Source organism: Panicum hallii, chromosome 4, assembly GCF_002211085.1.
Source record: "Panicum hallii strain FIL2 chromosome 4, PHallii_v3.1, whole genome shotgun sequence".
NCBI lineage: Eukaryota > Viridiplantae > Streptophyta > Magnoliopsida > Poales > Poaceae > Panicum > Panicum hallii.
The window spans coordinates 1577280-1592114 of NC_038045.1; the positions used below are offsets into that span (position 1 = coordinate 1577280).

A 14835-nucleotide genomic window follows, 5' to 3' on the forward strand; every position below is an offset into this window, starting at 1 on the left:
TGTTGTTTGTAAGTTATCTCTTGTTTAGCAATATATGCACGGCAAATTTCTTGCTGGTTGCTTTCAAAAGAAAAAAAATAGCAGCAAGCAAACAAACGAAATACTCGTACCCTCTTCACTATACTTTGGTTTTCAAGCTAAAGGATAAAACTAAAAGCATGGAATAAGAGTTTCAAGATAAAAATTATCTTTTTAATAAAAAGGATTGATTTTTCTGGCCAATTGGTCTAAATTAGGGACGACAATCGTATCCGTGGGTATAGATACCTGTGGATTTCATAGCCGATAGGTGTGGATATGGGCATAAAGTTCTACCCGTAAGTATAGGGTGTGGGTATAAAATTCTACCTGCAGGTAAAGTGCAGGTTTAAAATTGTAGATGCTTGGGCGCGCACCTCCTCTCAAAAGTATTGTTGATTTTAATATTTAATAATTAGACTCCATCTGTACATTTAGTTTTATAATTAATTAATATTTAATATAATTAATAAGATGTGATAGTGATTAAAGTTCAGGCCCTCGAACCAAACAGTCTGGAAATCCTCACACCAACCGTCGGAGTACATGCGGGTGCCATCATTTAACAGTTTCCTTTGATAACTGATTGGCCCGGCCTATGGGCTATCGGTGATTGATAAGTGATTGGCCCACTTCAATTCCAGCCGTCTCGATGGCAGCCGCGATCCTTCGAAAGCCGACGAACCCCACCACCGCCACCGCCCAACGCAAGTTAGGCTGCGTTTGGTTGGGCGTTGGAGGGCAGCGTTGGCGGTCAAAACGCAGAAGCCCAACCAAACACCTCCGCACACCGGCCTGCTTCTCCCAGCGCAGCAGCGTTCGCGCTGTGTAAAACCGAACGCTGCCCGGAGCTGCTTTTGCAGCGTTGGAGTCGAAGGGAAACAGCCGAAATTACCCACCTGCCATCGGTAAGTGGATACCGGTTCGTCCGCTTCTCTCTTCTATTTCCTTCGCGACTCCCTTCGCGAGCGGATCCCCCATCCACGCCGCACGCCGCCTGCACCTAGGGTTCGCCGGTGCGCTCAACTCCGGCGCCCGCGCCCCCGGCCCCCGGCGCCCGCGCCCCCACCCCCGAAGCCCGCGCCCACGCCCCCGGCGGCCGCGCCCCCGCCCCCGACGCCCGCGCCCGCGCCCCCGGCGCCCGACCCCCGACCGGCCGCGCCACCGCCCCCGGCGCCCGACCCCCGACCGGCCGCGCCCCCGCCCCCGGCGGCCGCGCCCCCGCCCCCGACGCCCGCGGCCGCGCCCCCGGCGGCCGCGCCCCCGCCCCCGGCGGCCGCGCCCCCGCCCCCGACGCCCGCGGCCGCGCCCCCGACCGCCCGCGCCCCCGCCCCCCGCCGCCCGCATCTGCAAATGTAAGATCCGCTTGGTTAGTGAGGAAATTGCTTTTTGGTTGAGTAGTTTAGTGCTAAACTATGATGTTCTCTAGTAGTCGTGTTAGAGGTGCTTGCTTAGGAGGTTAAGCGGGGTCCTGTCAGTAAGCTCTTTCCTCTGCAGAATGATTCAGGTTAGGTACACTCATTTGCATGGTAGGAACAACTGGATCGAGTCTTGAGATGAGTATGTGTGCATGATTTCTGGTGATAACTGAAATCAGAAAAGGAAAATGCAACGACAAATTTTGAAGATCAGATCAGGTCATCAGGGTAGCCTTCACATGGCACATTAGAGCATTCAAAAGTTGGTTTAGTGCATTTTCAATCAAGTTTGCATATATTATTTTGTATCCCTCTAAATAAACCATGATCCACATAGGCATTAAAAGTAGATAGTGCCAGGTAAACATAAATAGCTTGCCAGGTGAACATAAATAGCTTAGTAATAAAGTATCTGAACAATTAGCTTGCCAGGTTGTTCATAAAAAATTGTGTACAATATGTTGTTCTTTTTTACTTCTTGTCCAGCTTGTTCAATTTTCCTCAAGGCAAGTTTTGGCATGAAATAGAACTTCATTCCTGAGGATGACTAACACGCAGCCCCCAACATAAGCACACAACGCCAAGCAAACACTTCTATGTGTAGACTTTATGAAATTAGAGAGAGGGAGAGAAAAATTAAAGAGAGAGATGCTTACTGTGTTATGGCACCGAAAGGATCACTTACTGTGTTATGTGTGCATACTGGGTTGTTTGCTGGTTGCATGCAAATCCTGCTAGTTTCATGATTACATTGACTTGTTCTATGTGGCATACGAGTTTGATTGAGCCTAGAATTCCATGTCTGAGACATCCAGTATAATGGCAATCACGCAGACACAAGCTACCAATGACAAATAAGTGGATAGTCACATAGGTTCTTCTGGATAGTCTATATTTTAGATCGTCCTATATAGATAACATATAATCATCTTTTCATTCTGATGGCTGGCAATTATCGTCGCTTGTCATCAATTATTTGGTTTGTTGTCACTGTACCACATAAATAGGATGATTAGTCCTTGGGCATAGTATGCTTATGACATAATGCTGTCTACCTACATGACTATTGTAACCTTGAGCTGGCGTTTATCCTGCTATTGTTCAGATTATTGTAAGTTTTAACCTTGGATCCAAACAAATCGCGCAGAATGAAATGCTTGGATTCATGCTGCAAATATGATCACACTGTCAATTATATATTTTGCTTTTTATGGTTTAATATCAACCGTCAGAAAATGCAAGGGGAATATGAGATTGCTATGTAGTTCACAACTCTTTTGAAATTAACAATGCACTTATTTATATATGTAATATAATTTCGTGAAAAACATGTCGCCAATGCAAAGTTTACATCATTACGCTCATTTTACATATATACAGCATATCAGGATCTCAGGGGCATTACGGACATTTTACAGCAATTCACAGTTTCACAGCAGATTGAACCAAACGGCGTTCAGCTTTTTCACAGCAGCTTTCTCACAGCAGCTTTTTCACAGCAGCTTTTCCACAGCAGCTTTTTCACAGCTCACAGCCGAACCAAACGCACCCTTACTCGGGCAGAGGAGGGAGAGAGGACGAGCGGTCTGCCCGCCCCGTGACCGCCTCCGCGGAAGCCGACGCAACTGACACCGACGCCGTCGTCTGCCTCCTCCTCGTCGCGCGATGGCTTCGGGCGCCGACGCCGCCACGGCGGAGGTCGCGGCGCTCGGGATCTCCGGCGCCGACGGCGAGTGGGCGTCCCCTTGCCCGCCGCTGCGGCGGAACCTGCACATGCTCGCGCCCGACGAGGTGACCGCCCGGTGCTCTTCTGCTGTTGATTTGCTCGTGCTTAGATGCGGCGCTCCAACCGCGCTGATCTCGCGCCGCGGGTTCAAACTAAATCGAGTGTGTTGCTTCTGTGTAGTTCAAAAAATCAAACTTGCTCTGATTTGTCCTGTTAGTTGTTTTGATTTAAGGCGTCGGAGTTTAGGTGTGGCGTTCAGATGGTTGAATGCTGGTACGGCCAACTACCTCGAATCGCGGCGGTTTTCAGTCCCCTCAAGTGGTGGCAGTGGCCGGTGGGGACGAGTTGACCCACCCCACCATTGCAATTTACGAGTTTGTTCTTAATACAGCAAACAAATGACCTTGGGGTGTTCGAAAAAAGGGAGAATAGAGTTCCTGAGCTTTTGATGACGGTGATGGATGGTTCCTAAATAGTTCTACTAGTATGTTTAAGTTTAACCACCCTCTTCTACTTCCACGGGCCCACACTGGGACTGTCATTTAGGTGCTTAATCATACTGATTTCTGGAGTAAAACTGTTACTAAAAATTTGGAAACTTTGGTAGATTGTTATGCTTAATCTAAGTTTTAATCAGCATTTTTGTTATCATGTACCTTACAGTGAAAATTTTTAGTTCTACTGCACCTTTCACATGTCCAGCAAAGTGGTCCTCAACTGATGTGCAATCGAACTTGGTCCCATCAATAATCATGAAAGTACCTACAGGACCTGGGTTTGGCTGAATGATTATGCACCATTATTTCAGAATAAAGTACACCCAAATGTACTTGTCAATGTGGTGCAGCACTGTTATTTTGATCTGAATGATGGATTAAAGCACCATGTTTTAGTTTTCTCCTTGTATAATTCTTATTGCCTTTTGTCAAAAAATAACGCTTATTGCCTGGTGATTCTAGGTTGAACTTGCAAAAATGCTGTTGAATGAGGGCCAGATGCACCTGTTTGAACACTGGCCAGAACCAGGTGTTGATGATGACAAGAAAAAAAGCTTCTTTGATCAGGTATGTATTCATATAGAGGACATGTAGCATCTTATATTTCATAAATAGCCACCACAGAATTGTTCCATGCTTATTGATCCAGTAAAAAAAGCACATTGTGTCAATAGTATCTGGGGAGAGTTGTGAAATATCACATTCACCCATGAATTTTTTTTCCAGCAGCATAGTTAAATTATGGTGTCTTCTTACCTTTCCGTGCATAATATTTGTACATCTGCAATATACAAAGTTCTTTTCTTCTTTATTCTAAAATTTTCATTATCGTAGGTTCGTCGACTTAATTCAAGCTATCCGGGAGGGCTGGTATCGTACATCCAGAATGCCAGAAAACTTTTGGCAGATTCAAAGGCAGGCAAAAATCCATATGATGGTTTTACTCCTTCTGTAAGTCTTCTTATATGCACTTTCCTGATGGACTTAACTTGGCCCTATTGTTTTCATGGTTTTGTTCTGGAAACAGTTAAATCGAGCATCACAAACTTTAAATCATTCAAAGTGAATAACTTAATGTACCCCCAACATCACAAATGTTCCCAGTATACATGGATGCTCTTTAGTTTGACGTATTCCATACTCTCTTTACTTTTCTTTTCTTGGTGTCACAGCTAATAATTTTTTCTATACCATACTTCAGGTTCCTTCAGGGGAGGTATTGACCTTTGGCGATGACAATTTTGTTTCTCTGGAAGCAGCTGGGGTAAAAGAAGCACGGAATGCTGCATTTGTTCTTGTAGCTGGAGGGCTGGGTGAACGACTTGGCTATAAAGGAATTAAGGTATGCGCTGAGCTGCTAATAGCATATGCTGACATCTGATCATTGAAAAGAACAACATGCAGACTGGATTCACTCTCAATACAGTTAAGTCAAGAAGTGGCACAGTAGCTACCACACATTGATTGGAACTCTAATTAGATGCTGTAGTTGCAGTACTGTTTTGGTGTTGTGTACCCCTGTTTTGTTTTTTGGTTTTTGGCTTGAAATTTTCTCTTGCTGATAGTGCTTTTGCACACCATCCTACATATAATCTTTTTAGAACAATGGGCCATTATTCCATTTAAAAACAAGACAGATACAGTTCATTTCAGTTTCAGCTCCTAACTTCAGACCACAAGCGGCACCTAGTGGCCTGCACAATCCTATAGAGAAAATAGAAGCATCATTTTGGAATTAATTGTAAGAAAGCTTAATGAACAGCAGGTGGTCAATTATTATCATCTCCTTGTTCAAAGCACTAACTCTCTATTTTCAAAACAGGATTAAGAGTATTTGAGCACCATTTAGCTTTTGCCTTGAAAGTTCTGTCAGGAACGTGATAGTTATTCACTCTGGATGTTCCTCTTTGTTTTCTCTTCGTTCAAGTGCCGATTCCAACCAAGTTTCTGAAATTATACTGGTAATTTCATCATGTATTTATTTGATCAGGTAGCACTCCCCCGGGAAACGACTACTGGAAAATGTTTCCTTCAACATTATATAGAGTCTATTCTGTCTTTACAAGAGGCCAGCTGCAAAATGGTTGATGGTATGTACTCTACAGTATGTCTGTAATGGACTAATGACTTACTGATATTTCCTGTATGGTTCCTATCATTTTTATAAGTTCTTATGAATTCAATTTTGATCTTACCAATAGGCATGTCTTGTTTTCATTATTTTACTTATTCCCCTTCTGTACAAGGCATCTGGCAATCACTTGAATTAGTTTGCTAGTTCATTATTTACGCATGATACATGGTCGGACTCCGAGAATGTTCAGGAGTTTTATCTGATTGGCACTATTCATTGTCATGCAGATGGGTGTCATACAAAGATTCCATTTGTTATTATGACTTCTGATGATACAAATGCGCTAACCATCCAGCTTTTGGAGTCGAACTCCTATTTTGGAATGGAACCATCTCAAGTGAAAATACTAAAGCAGGTTCTTTCTATTTCCCTATTCTTTTCATGTGCTTATTAGGAGAAAAGCTTCGTTCTATATATGCAGAGCACATAGCAGTTACTTTTGGTGTTGATTGTGCATGTTCATTTTCCTTTCAGGAAAAAGTAGCGTGTCTAGCTGACAATGATGCAAGGCTTGCATTAGACCCAAATGATAAGTACAGAATTCAGGTTGGAAATTTCCATACAAGGATCAATAATATTGTATTTAAAACATACGTAACCATATTGCTTCTGTGTACACTGAGTGTCTGTCCATGTTTCTTACTCTCAGTTTTGTGACCTGACAGACAAAGCCACATGGGCATGGAGATGTTCATTCTCTTCTTTATTCAAGTGGCTTGCTTGAGCAATGGTATGCTTATTGATTCAAGAATTCACTGCTGGGGGCATTTTTTTTCCTATTAGAAGAAATTAGCAGTTAATATATGATGAAATAATTTAATGAGATGATACTGTGTATTCTTTTGATAGGAAAAGTGAAGGGCGGAAGTGGGTTCTCTTTTTCCAGGATACAAATGGACTGCTTTTCAATGTTGGTACACTGGCCTCCCTGTTGTGCTATAATTTTACTGTTAAAAGATAGAGCTTTTTTAGCATACTTGAAAGTGTACCAAGAGGTATTGAAATCGTAAAATGAATCTGGTATCTAGGTACAAATTTTAGTACCTAGTACCAAATAATGGGTATCTCCCATTTGTAAATTGTGCTGCCTCTTAGTATTTTTTTTTTCCCAAGGACCCTTGAAAACCTCTAACAAGATCCAACTGCTTCCATGAGACTGGGACCTTTGGTTACAGGGAAGTGACATGATCTTTTTTTATTATGTTGTAGGCAATACCATCAGCATTAGGTGTCAGTGCCATTAAGGGTTACAACGTAAACTCTCTTGCAGTTCCTAGGAAGGCAAAGGAAGCAATTGGAGGAATTACCAAACTTACTCATGTTGATGGTAGGTTTCAAGAAAAATCTTCTTTGTATTCAGAAGGATTTTAAAGAGGCATCAACTGTTATATACTGCCATTTCAATTGGCTAGTTGCATCTAATTGATTTCTTTTGTCAATTTGTCATAACTCTATTATTGTGCACAGGTAGAACAATGGTCATCAATGTAGAATACAATCAGCTTGATCCACTCCTTCGTGCAACTGGACATCCTGATGGAGATGCAAATTGTGAGACAGCCTATTCTCCATATCCTGGAAATATTAACCAGGTAAACTATATGTTCTAAAGGGATAGTTTAACATTCATGAGTTCGGACACTTCAAAAAATCCTTGGACTTTTGCCAAAACCATGAACATGTTCTTAGGATGGCTTGTCTTATTACATCTCCCCTTTGGATGATGGCGAACCGTCTATTAATGATTGTCCTCCTCTTATAATCTGCAAGTGCATGCAATGCTAACACCAATATATGAGTTTATGCGGATGCTATTGCCTTCAATGTTAAGTGTTTTTAAAACTGTCTTCAATGTCAACATTAAGTGCATTATAATTTTAGCTGTTTATGTTCATTTTCTTTATGCTTTTAAAACTGAGCAAAACTCTGTCAACTTGGTCATTTGTGTTAAGAAAATGCATTTATTGTTGTACTAAGAAAACTGCTGAACTTTTCTAGCTGATACTGGAGCTTGGACCGTACATTGAGGAGCTCAAAAAAACACATGGCGCCATTTCTGAATTTGTAAATCCCAAGTAATTTGTCCGAACACTCGCTCTTAGTTACTTCTATTTACAGTGCTATTGTTCCAAGTTTGTTTCTATCTTGATTTTGTGTACAAGTTCTCGGTGTGAATATCAGTCCTTTGTTTAACCCCAACCTCTGTAATTTTTTTCAATTTATAGGTATACTGATTCGACCAAGATGACATTTAAATCTTCCACTCGTCTAGAATGCATGATGCAAGACTATCCAAAGACACTGCCTCCCTCAGCAAAAGTTGGATTCACGGTAAGAGGCAGCTGATCATCTGTTGAGCCTTGAGCATGAGTGAGCTAACCGGTTCTATCAGTTGTACCATGTGGATAAGTATTCTGAATAAAAAAGTGTCCTGCTTTCTCACTCTCGGTTTACTTCTACTTGATATAGCCAAGGTCCCCTGATCTTGCTGCATTACCAATGTACTCTCATGTGTACGAGATAGATAAAACAACATTAGGAATTTTGTAGATTCTTTGCAGTGCCTTCACTCTTCAATGAATAATTAATTAGAAAATGAGAACTTATATTGGGAGTGGTTATCCACTTATCTTCACATAACGTACACTCTTGAAAAGACAATCTGTTTTCAGTGCTCTGTTAGGAATTCTATGTGCCACTCTGCCTTTCAGGGAAAAGGGGAAACACCCTAATCTCAGGAGAGTGGTGGTAATCAAATGTTGCTTTTGTTTCTCTAGGAACAACATTACTAATTTTGAATCTAGCTACAATGTTCCTTACATGTGTTATGTCTTGCCTGAAAGACCAATAGACCATTAGCAATTCATGTTATTAACTGTCGTTTAGAACTTTTGTTGCATATGATTTTCATGGTTCGTCCCTTAACTGTTTTATTCTTTTTCTGCCTTGTTTTACTTAAATGCTAGGTGATGGATACATGGCTTGCTTATGCTCCTGTGAAGAATAATCCTGAAGATGCAGCTAAAGTACGATTTGAACTCTTTCTAAGAGGACTCTTTTTTATTCAACACTGATGCTTCTTTTACCATTGGTGGTGAAATACTTTTCCTAAGGGTGCTTAATCTGAACTGGATCTGTTATAATCATTAAGTTTGATTTTTCCTGTTTTAAATGTTAGTTTTAATAGTAGTTCGTCGGTTCACCTCAGTCTAATCTGACTATATTTGTTTATGCATCTGATGTTGTGGTAAACTGGGACTTGGTCATGTTTCTCTTGTTTTAAAGCAGTTACTTTTCCCACCGTCTTGTATGCATGTGGTGTTTATGTTTATAAATTGTATAATTTGATATGCCTTCTTGCAGGTTCCAAAAGGCAATCCTTATCATAGTGCAACCTCGGGAGAGATGGCAATTTACAGGGCGAACAGTCTTATTTTGAGAAAGGTGATGTCATTAGCATATTCCTTTGGTGAGGGGGCACGCTAGCCAATGGCCATGGGCTAGTTCTCAATTGTGCTCCAGCTCAACGAGCTCCTTTTTCCTCCATCTTTCCAGGCTGGTGCACAGATAGCTGACCCTGTAGTGAACACCTTCAACGGGCAAGAGGTAGAGGTTTGGCCACGCATAACCTGGAGTCCGCGGTGGGGTCTTACCTTCAGGAATGTCAAAGAGAAAGTGCGTGGGGACTCTTCCATTTCTCAGAGGTCAGCTTTGGCCATCAATGGTCGGAACATCTTCCTTGAAGGCCTTTCATTGGATGGCACTCTTATCGTCAACTCTGTTGATGAGGCTGAGGTATTAAGCACAGTTATCTCAGAGACCTGGAGTACCTCAGTTTCGTTATTACCTTACCAATGAAATGTTTTGCTCATACTTCAATTCTTCATACCATGCGTCCATGTCTGTTTGCAGGTTAAAATTACCGGTCATGTACAAAATAAAGGCTGGACTATCCAGCACGTTGACTACAAGGACACCTCAGAGAAGGAAGAGATCAGAATCCGTGGATTTAAGTTCGAGAAGGTTGAACAGCTAGAGGTGAGCTACACGGAACCAGGAAACCATTCCTTGAGTGCATGAACAAAGCATTCCCTTGATTGCTTGATAGACCTGACCAGGTTCCAACCACTGGAAATAGTTCACGTCATGATTGCCTCCCAGATTTTAGGAGGCCATTAGCAACGACCTGAAAGTATTCTTGTCCTTGGCAAGTAGTACTAATAAGGAGCAATGTGCTTCACCAATCAGTCATCATTCTTAATGTATATTTGTACTTGTATAGTACCCTCGTTCATAGCAAAACCTTTTTCCCACTTTTGTGTAATCAAAGTTGAATATTTTATATTGGATCTGATGTTGCTGCAATAATTTATGATGAATCAAAACTTGTTGCACCTTTTTTTTTGGCACGTATGATATGGCAGGGAGTTTTTTTTTGAAAGATTATATGGCAGGGAGCTAGTGAATATCCTAGTGCTCCAGCATTTGTTAATCAGATTATTCATGAGAGAAAAAAGAGCTGCTGATGAGCCTTCTGGGTCTGATGGCTGTGTCCCCATGAATCTTTTGCAACCTTTTTCAGCGATCTACTTTTGCTCATTTGATTTCCCGTTGCATGGTGAGTGAACACATGTCATCCTTTCCATGTGGAAAGGAATCTGTGGTGACTGGTGCAGGTGATGAGATGCCGTGGTCGAAAGAGACTAAATCTGGGCCAGCCATTATCCTGTATAAAAGATTGGGGAAAGTCTCCGAACCATATGGCTTTTCCGTTCAAGATTTCGAGTTGCTTTTAAAGTACTTTTCTTTCCAATCTTCAAGCCCAGGGAGCCGTCGTGTTACCCATAAATAAAGTCTACATGAAGAATATCTTTCAGCCGAATAAAAAAACTTTTTTTAGTGTGTATATATAATTTTGGTGATATAAAAATATCCATGAACGTATATTTTAGTCTATCTCCACTGCAACTGCATCCACATCTCAAAACTCAAATTATTCTTTAAAGAGAATAATTTCTTTTTTTGGGATGTGCGGTGCACATAATTTGAGTAAGCAACCATATGGGAGGAAAATGGCATTGTCTTCCGACAGCCTGTTTGGGAACAAAATCATGTCACACCAGTTTCGATTACAGCCTGTTTAGCAAAAGAATCCAAAAATAGAAAAAGAATAGGAAGAACAGAACAAGAGTCCTGCCCTGGACCGACTCGGGCCCAGGCCCTGGAGAGCCCACGAACGGCCCACGGAGGGGCAGAAACCCTACCGGGTGGCTTCCGAGTCCCAGCGCACCACGCCTCCTCACATAGACCCCCTTAAAAGCCGCCTCTCGCCGCCGCCCCCAAACCCTCGTTTTTCTCTCTCCTGCGCTGCGCCGTCCCGCACCTCCGCCGCCGAATCCGAGGCTCCGATCTCGGGTTCACCGCAGCGCACCAAGCACCCCCCGGCTCGATCCGCTCCTCCTCTCCGCGCTTCAGGTGGTCGCCTCCTCCCAGATCCCCCTCGCTTCCTTTCGTTTGTCTCGCTTGGTTTCGTGCTGCGCCTCGCCCGATCTGGTGGGGTGGCGCTTCCCGAGCGGGTTTGGGCCGATCCGCGGTTCTAGCCTTGGATCTGCGTCGATTCGGTGGAAAGTTTAGTGCTTTTAGCGGTTCTGGATTGAGAGCTAGTTTTGCCGGTGGAAGTACTAGCTTTTGCCTTTGTCTGATGCGCGACTTTCAGCTCGATAGATGCTCTGTTACATAGGATTTGAGTTTTTTGTGAGCGTAATGAGTTTCAGGTGCCAAGACGTAAATTTGTTAGCTGCAGCTCAAAAAAAAAAAAACTCCCTAATCCTTTCTAGACAGCTCGTGGTAGCTTTCTTATAGCTATATTTGGTCCTGCAGCGACGTGTGCTACTCCTGGTTATTGGATTCAAGCTGTTTGAGCTAGTGGAATGCTTGACAGCCTATATGCCTTTTGAGATTGTATTATGTAGGCTTTCTGTGAGGGGAGGATGAAGTAGCGTTGTGCCAGTATTAGACATGGGCGCCTCGTTGTTCAAATATTTTCTGAACTTTGAAACTGTCTTTTGATTTGTTGGACTATTTCCATGCAGTTACATTGATATCTGCTGTTACGAAGGTTTAGATTGTAATAAAGCATCAATTGACCTAGTATGGTTCTGTTTAGATTCTTTATAATCTGCAGGACCAGTTGAGCATGCATTTTATCTAAATTTTTGAAGCTTGGATAGCTTCTCTGTTTAATGCCTGCTCTTTTGTAGAGTACAGCTGTTTTCCTGTTGATTCTGTTCTGAATTTCGGGATATCACCTGTATTGTAGCATGTTCATCTCAAAACTCAAATAACTTTCCTTGCTACACAGACATGTTTTTGTTGTAGGTTTTCTGAAAGTTTGTTAGAAGCTTTATACTTTGGTTCATTATGTCCTATCCATTTTTGTATTCGCTTGCATATTGTTCACATGTACTGTACTTTTGGTGTCTAACATGCTGTTTTGCTTTCTACAGTCATGGCGGGAATGGCACCTGAGGGTTCCCAGTTTGATGCTAAGCACTATGACTCTAAAATGCAGGAGCTGCTGTAAGTACTGTGGAGTTTTTTTTTAACCTTATCTTTTATCATTTGTGGCTTGCGTGCGAGTCTTACCTCTGTATGCTAACAGGAGCACTGGTGAGACTGAGGAATTCTTCACTTCCTATGATGAAGTGTTTGAGAGTTTTGATGACATGGGCCTCCAAGAGAATCTTTTGAGAGGCATTTATGCTTATGGTAGGATGGGATCTGTTTTATTTCATGTTGTTTACAGTTTACCCTAAGTGGTTTTCCTCTTACAAGGCCATTGTTTGTTTGTGTAGGTTTTGAGAAGCCTTCTGCTATTCAGCAGAGAGGAATTGTGCCTTTCTGCAAGGGCCTTGATGTCATTCAGCAAGCACAGTCAGGTACAGGAAAGACGGCAACTTTCTGTTCTGGGATCTTGCAGCAGCTTGACTACGGCCTGGTTGAATGCCAGGCCTTGGTCCTTGCCCCCACCCGTGAGCTTGCTCAGCAAATTGAGAAGGTCATGCGTGCGCTTGGTGACTACCTTGGTGTGAAAGTTCATGCATGTGTGGGAGGAACCTCTGTCCGTGAGGACCAAAGGATTCTTGCTAGTGGTGTACATGTTGTTGTTGGGACACCTGGTCGTGTGTTTGACATGTTGCGTAGGCAGTCTCTCCGACCTGACCACATCAAGATGTTTGTCCTGGATGAAGCTGATGAGATGCTTTCTCGTGGTTTCAAGGATCAGGTAAACTCCTTGTTCTGCTCTATCTCTTTCTTCTGCAATTCTTGATTGTGCTGTATTCTTTGCTAGGTTATTGCAATGATGTGCTGTATTTCGGTTGCGGTTGTATATACCTTTTGTTATCTTGAAGCATGCATGAGTATAAACTTTTGACTGCATATTGTTTGCTATACAATTGCAATGGTAGTACTATTTTAGATGTTCTAGGCTACAACGCCTGCTTCATCAGTTGGCTAATCATATGCAAACTCCGTTACATTAAAAAATATTTCTTCCCTTGTGCTGATTACTATCTTCTAACTGAGACTGAAACATTCTGAAACAATGTGTCTTAATTTTCTTTCTTGATTTATGTCTTAATTTTATTTCTTGATTTATGTCTCATTCAAAATCACTAAATCATGGTGCGGTGTCCTGTCTTTTCTTAAATGCAGATTTATGACATCTTCCAGCTTCTCCCAGCTAAGATTCAGGTCGGAGTCTTCTCAGCAACCATGCCCCCTGAGGCTCTTGAGATTACCCGCAAGTTCATGAACAAGCCTGTGAGAATCCTTGTCAAGAGAGATGAGCTCACCCTTGAGGGTATCAAGCAGTTCTATGTGAATGTGGAGAAGGAAGATTGGAAGCTGGACACACTATGTGACCTGTACGAGACCCTGGCTATCACCCAGAGTGTCATCTTCGTCAACACCCGCCGCAAGGTGGACTGGCTCACTGACAAGATGAGGAGCAGGGACCATACTGTTTCTGCCACTCATGGTGACATGGACCAGAACACTAGGGACATCATCATGAGGGAGTTCCGGTCTGGTTCATCCCGTGTGCTCATCACCACCGACCTGCTTGCCCGTGGTATCGATGTTCAGCAGGTGTCCCTGGTCATCAACTATGATCTCCCCACACAGCCAGAGAACTACCTGCATCGCATTGGTCGTAGTGGTCGTTTCGGTAGGAAGGGTGTTGCCATCAACTTTGTCACCCGTGACGACGAGCGGATGCTGTTTGACATCCAGAGGTTCTACAACGTGGTGATTGAGGAGCTGCCTGCCAACGTTGCTGACCTTCTGTGATCAAGTTATGAAAAACAGACAAAACAAAAAAAGTGGTAAGGGGGGGCCTGATATGGCTTGTTTTTGTTGAAATATTGCCACATGTGGGGAGGGAGTGATAAGGTCGGTGGGGTTTTTATGTTAAAGTTGTGGTCATGGACAATTTGTGATTTTTCCTTATGATGCCATGTTTTGGGAATTTTTGTAGCTGCCTAGGCCTTGTGGTATGTGCTGCTGTGGGGGTTTCATTAGTATGAAGAGGGAGACGCTGCTGGTGGTGCTGGAGTCTTTTTCGCTTTAGTGTTTTGTTTAAAACTATGTATGACCCTATGATGGTATTATTTGTGTCATCCTTGACTCTTCTATTCTGCCATTTCCGCATGTATCCTGCAATCAGTCTGCAGCACTGGCCTTTGTTCTGAGTAAAACCTGTTTACTCTAATGTGCTTGTCTGCTTTTGATGCCCAATGCTGTTAAGCAAACTGGCTATGGTGCTACAGCGATGTCTAGAATAATGCCTGTTGCATGGCACTGGTGTTAAAAGTATTCGATTTTTCTTTTTCGAAGAATGTGTTCCAGTGCATTGTGATTGGCCTATCGAGTTGTGTTCTGAGAGTGAACAAATGTAGTGAAGGGATGTTAGGTTCCAGAGGAGCAGCAGTTAACTTCCGGTTGGCACGTACACACGAACATTAAGAGAAGGCACGGCTC

The 14835-nt window shown here is 42.8% G+C and overlaps 2 protein-coding genes across 6 annotated transcripts; both read left to right on the plus strand.

Annotated features, from left to right (window-relative positions):
• Positions 1 to 551: 551 nt before the first annotated feature.
• On the plus strand, positions 552 to 10198 carry LOC112888690 (UDP-sugar pyrophosphorylase). 4 transcript variants are annotated; one of them, XM_025954975.1, is made up of 18 exons: positions 552 to 730; positions 2988 to 3227; positions 4122 to 4226; positions 4494 to 4610; positions 4861 to 5001; positions 5650 to 5749; positions 6021 to 6148; positions 6268 to 6339; positions 6459 to 6523; positions 6643 to 6703; positions 7003 to 7120; positions 7261 to 7385; positions 7792 to 7868; positions 8019 to 8124; positions 8760 to 8819; positions 9157 to 9237; positions 9349 to 9588; positions 9706 to 10198. In XM_025954975.1, the coding sequence occupies exons 2-18, from the start codon at positions 3102 to 3104 to the stop codon at positions 9871 to 9873; spliced, it is 1890 nt and encodes a 629-aa protein (XP_025810760.1). In that variant the 5' UTR covers positions 552 to 730; positions 2988 to 3101; the 3' UTR covers positions 9874 to 10198. The 4 variants fall into 4 exon arrangements, with proteins under 4 accessions (XP_025810760.1, XP_025810763.1, XP_025810761.1 ...); XM_025954978.1 differs by lacking the exons at positions 552 to 730; positions 2988 to 3227 and adding an exon at positions 1321 to 1373; XM_025954976.1 differs by lacking the exon at positions 552 to 730 and having other exon boundaries at positions 2939 to 3227.
• A 912-nt stretch (positions 10199 to 11110) lies between these two features.
• On the plus strand, positions 11111 to 14566 carry LOC112888991 (eukaryotic initiation factor 4A-3). Of its 2 annotated transcripts, XM_025955438.1 has the most exons (6): positions 11111 to 11268; positions 12300 to 12372; positions 12455 to 12561; positions 12648 to 13078; positions 13510 to 14180; positions 14333 to 14566. In XM_025955438.1, the coding sequence occupies exons 2-5, from the start codon at positions 12302 to 12304 to the stop codon at positions 14143 to 14145; spliced, it is 1245 nt and encodes a 414-aa protein (XP_025811223.1). In that variant the 5' UTR covers positions 11111 to 11268; positions 12300 to 12301; the 3' UTR covers positions 14146 to 14180; positions 14333 to 14566. The 2 variants fall into 2 exon arrangements, with proteins under 2 accessions (XP_025811223.1, XP_025811222.1); XM_025955437.1 differs by having other exon boundaries at positions 11112 to 11268; positions 13510 to 14566.
• The last annotated feature ends 269 nt before the right edge of the window (positions 14567 to 14835 follow it).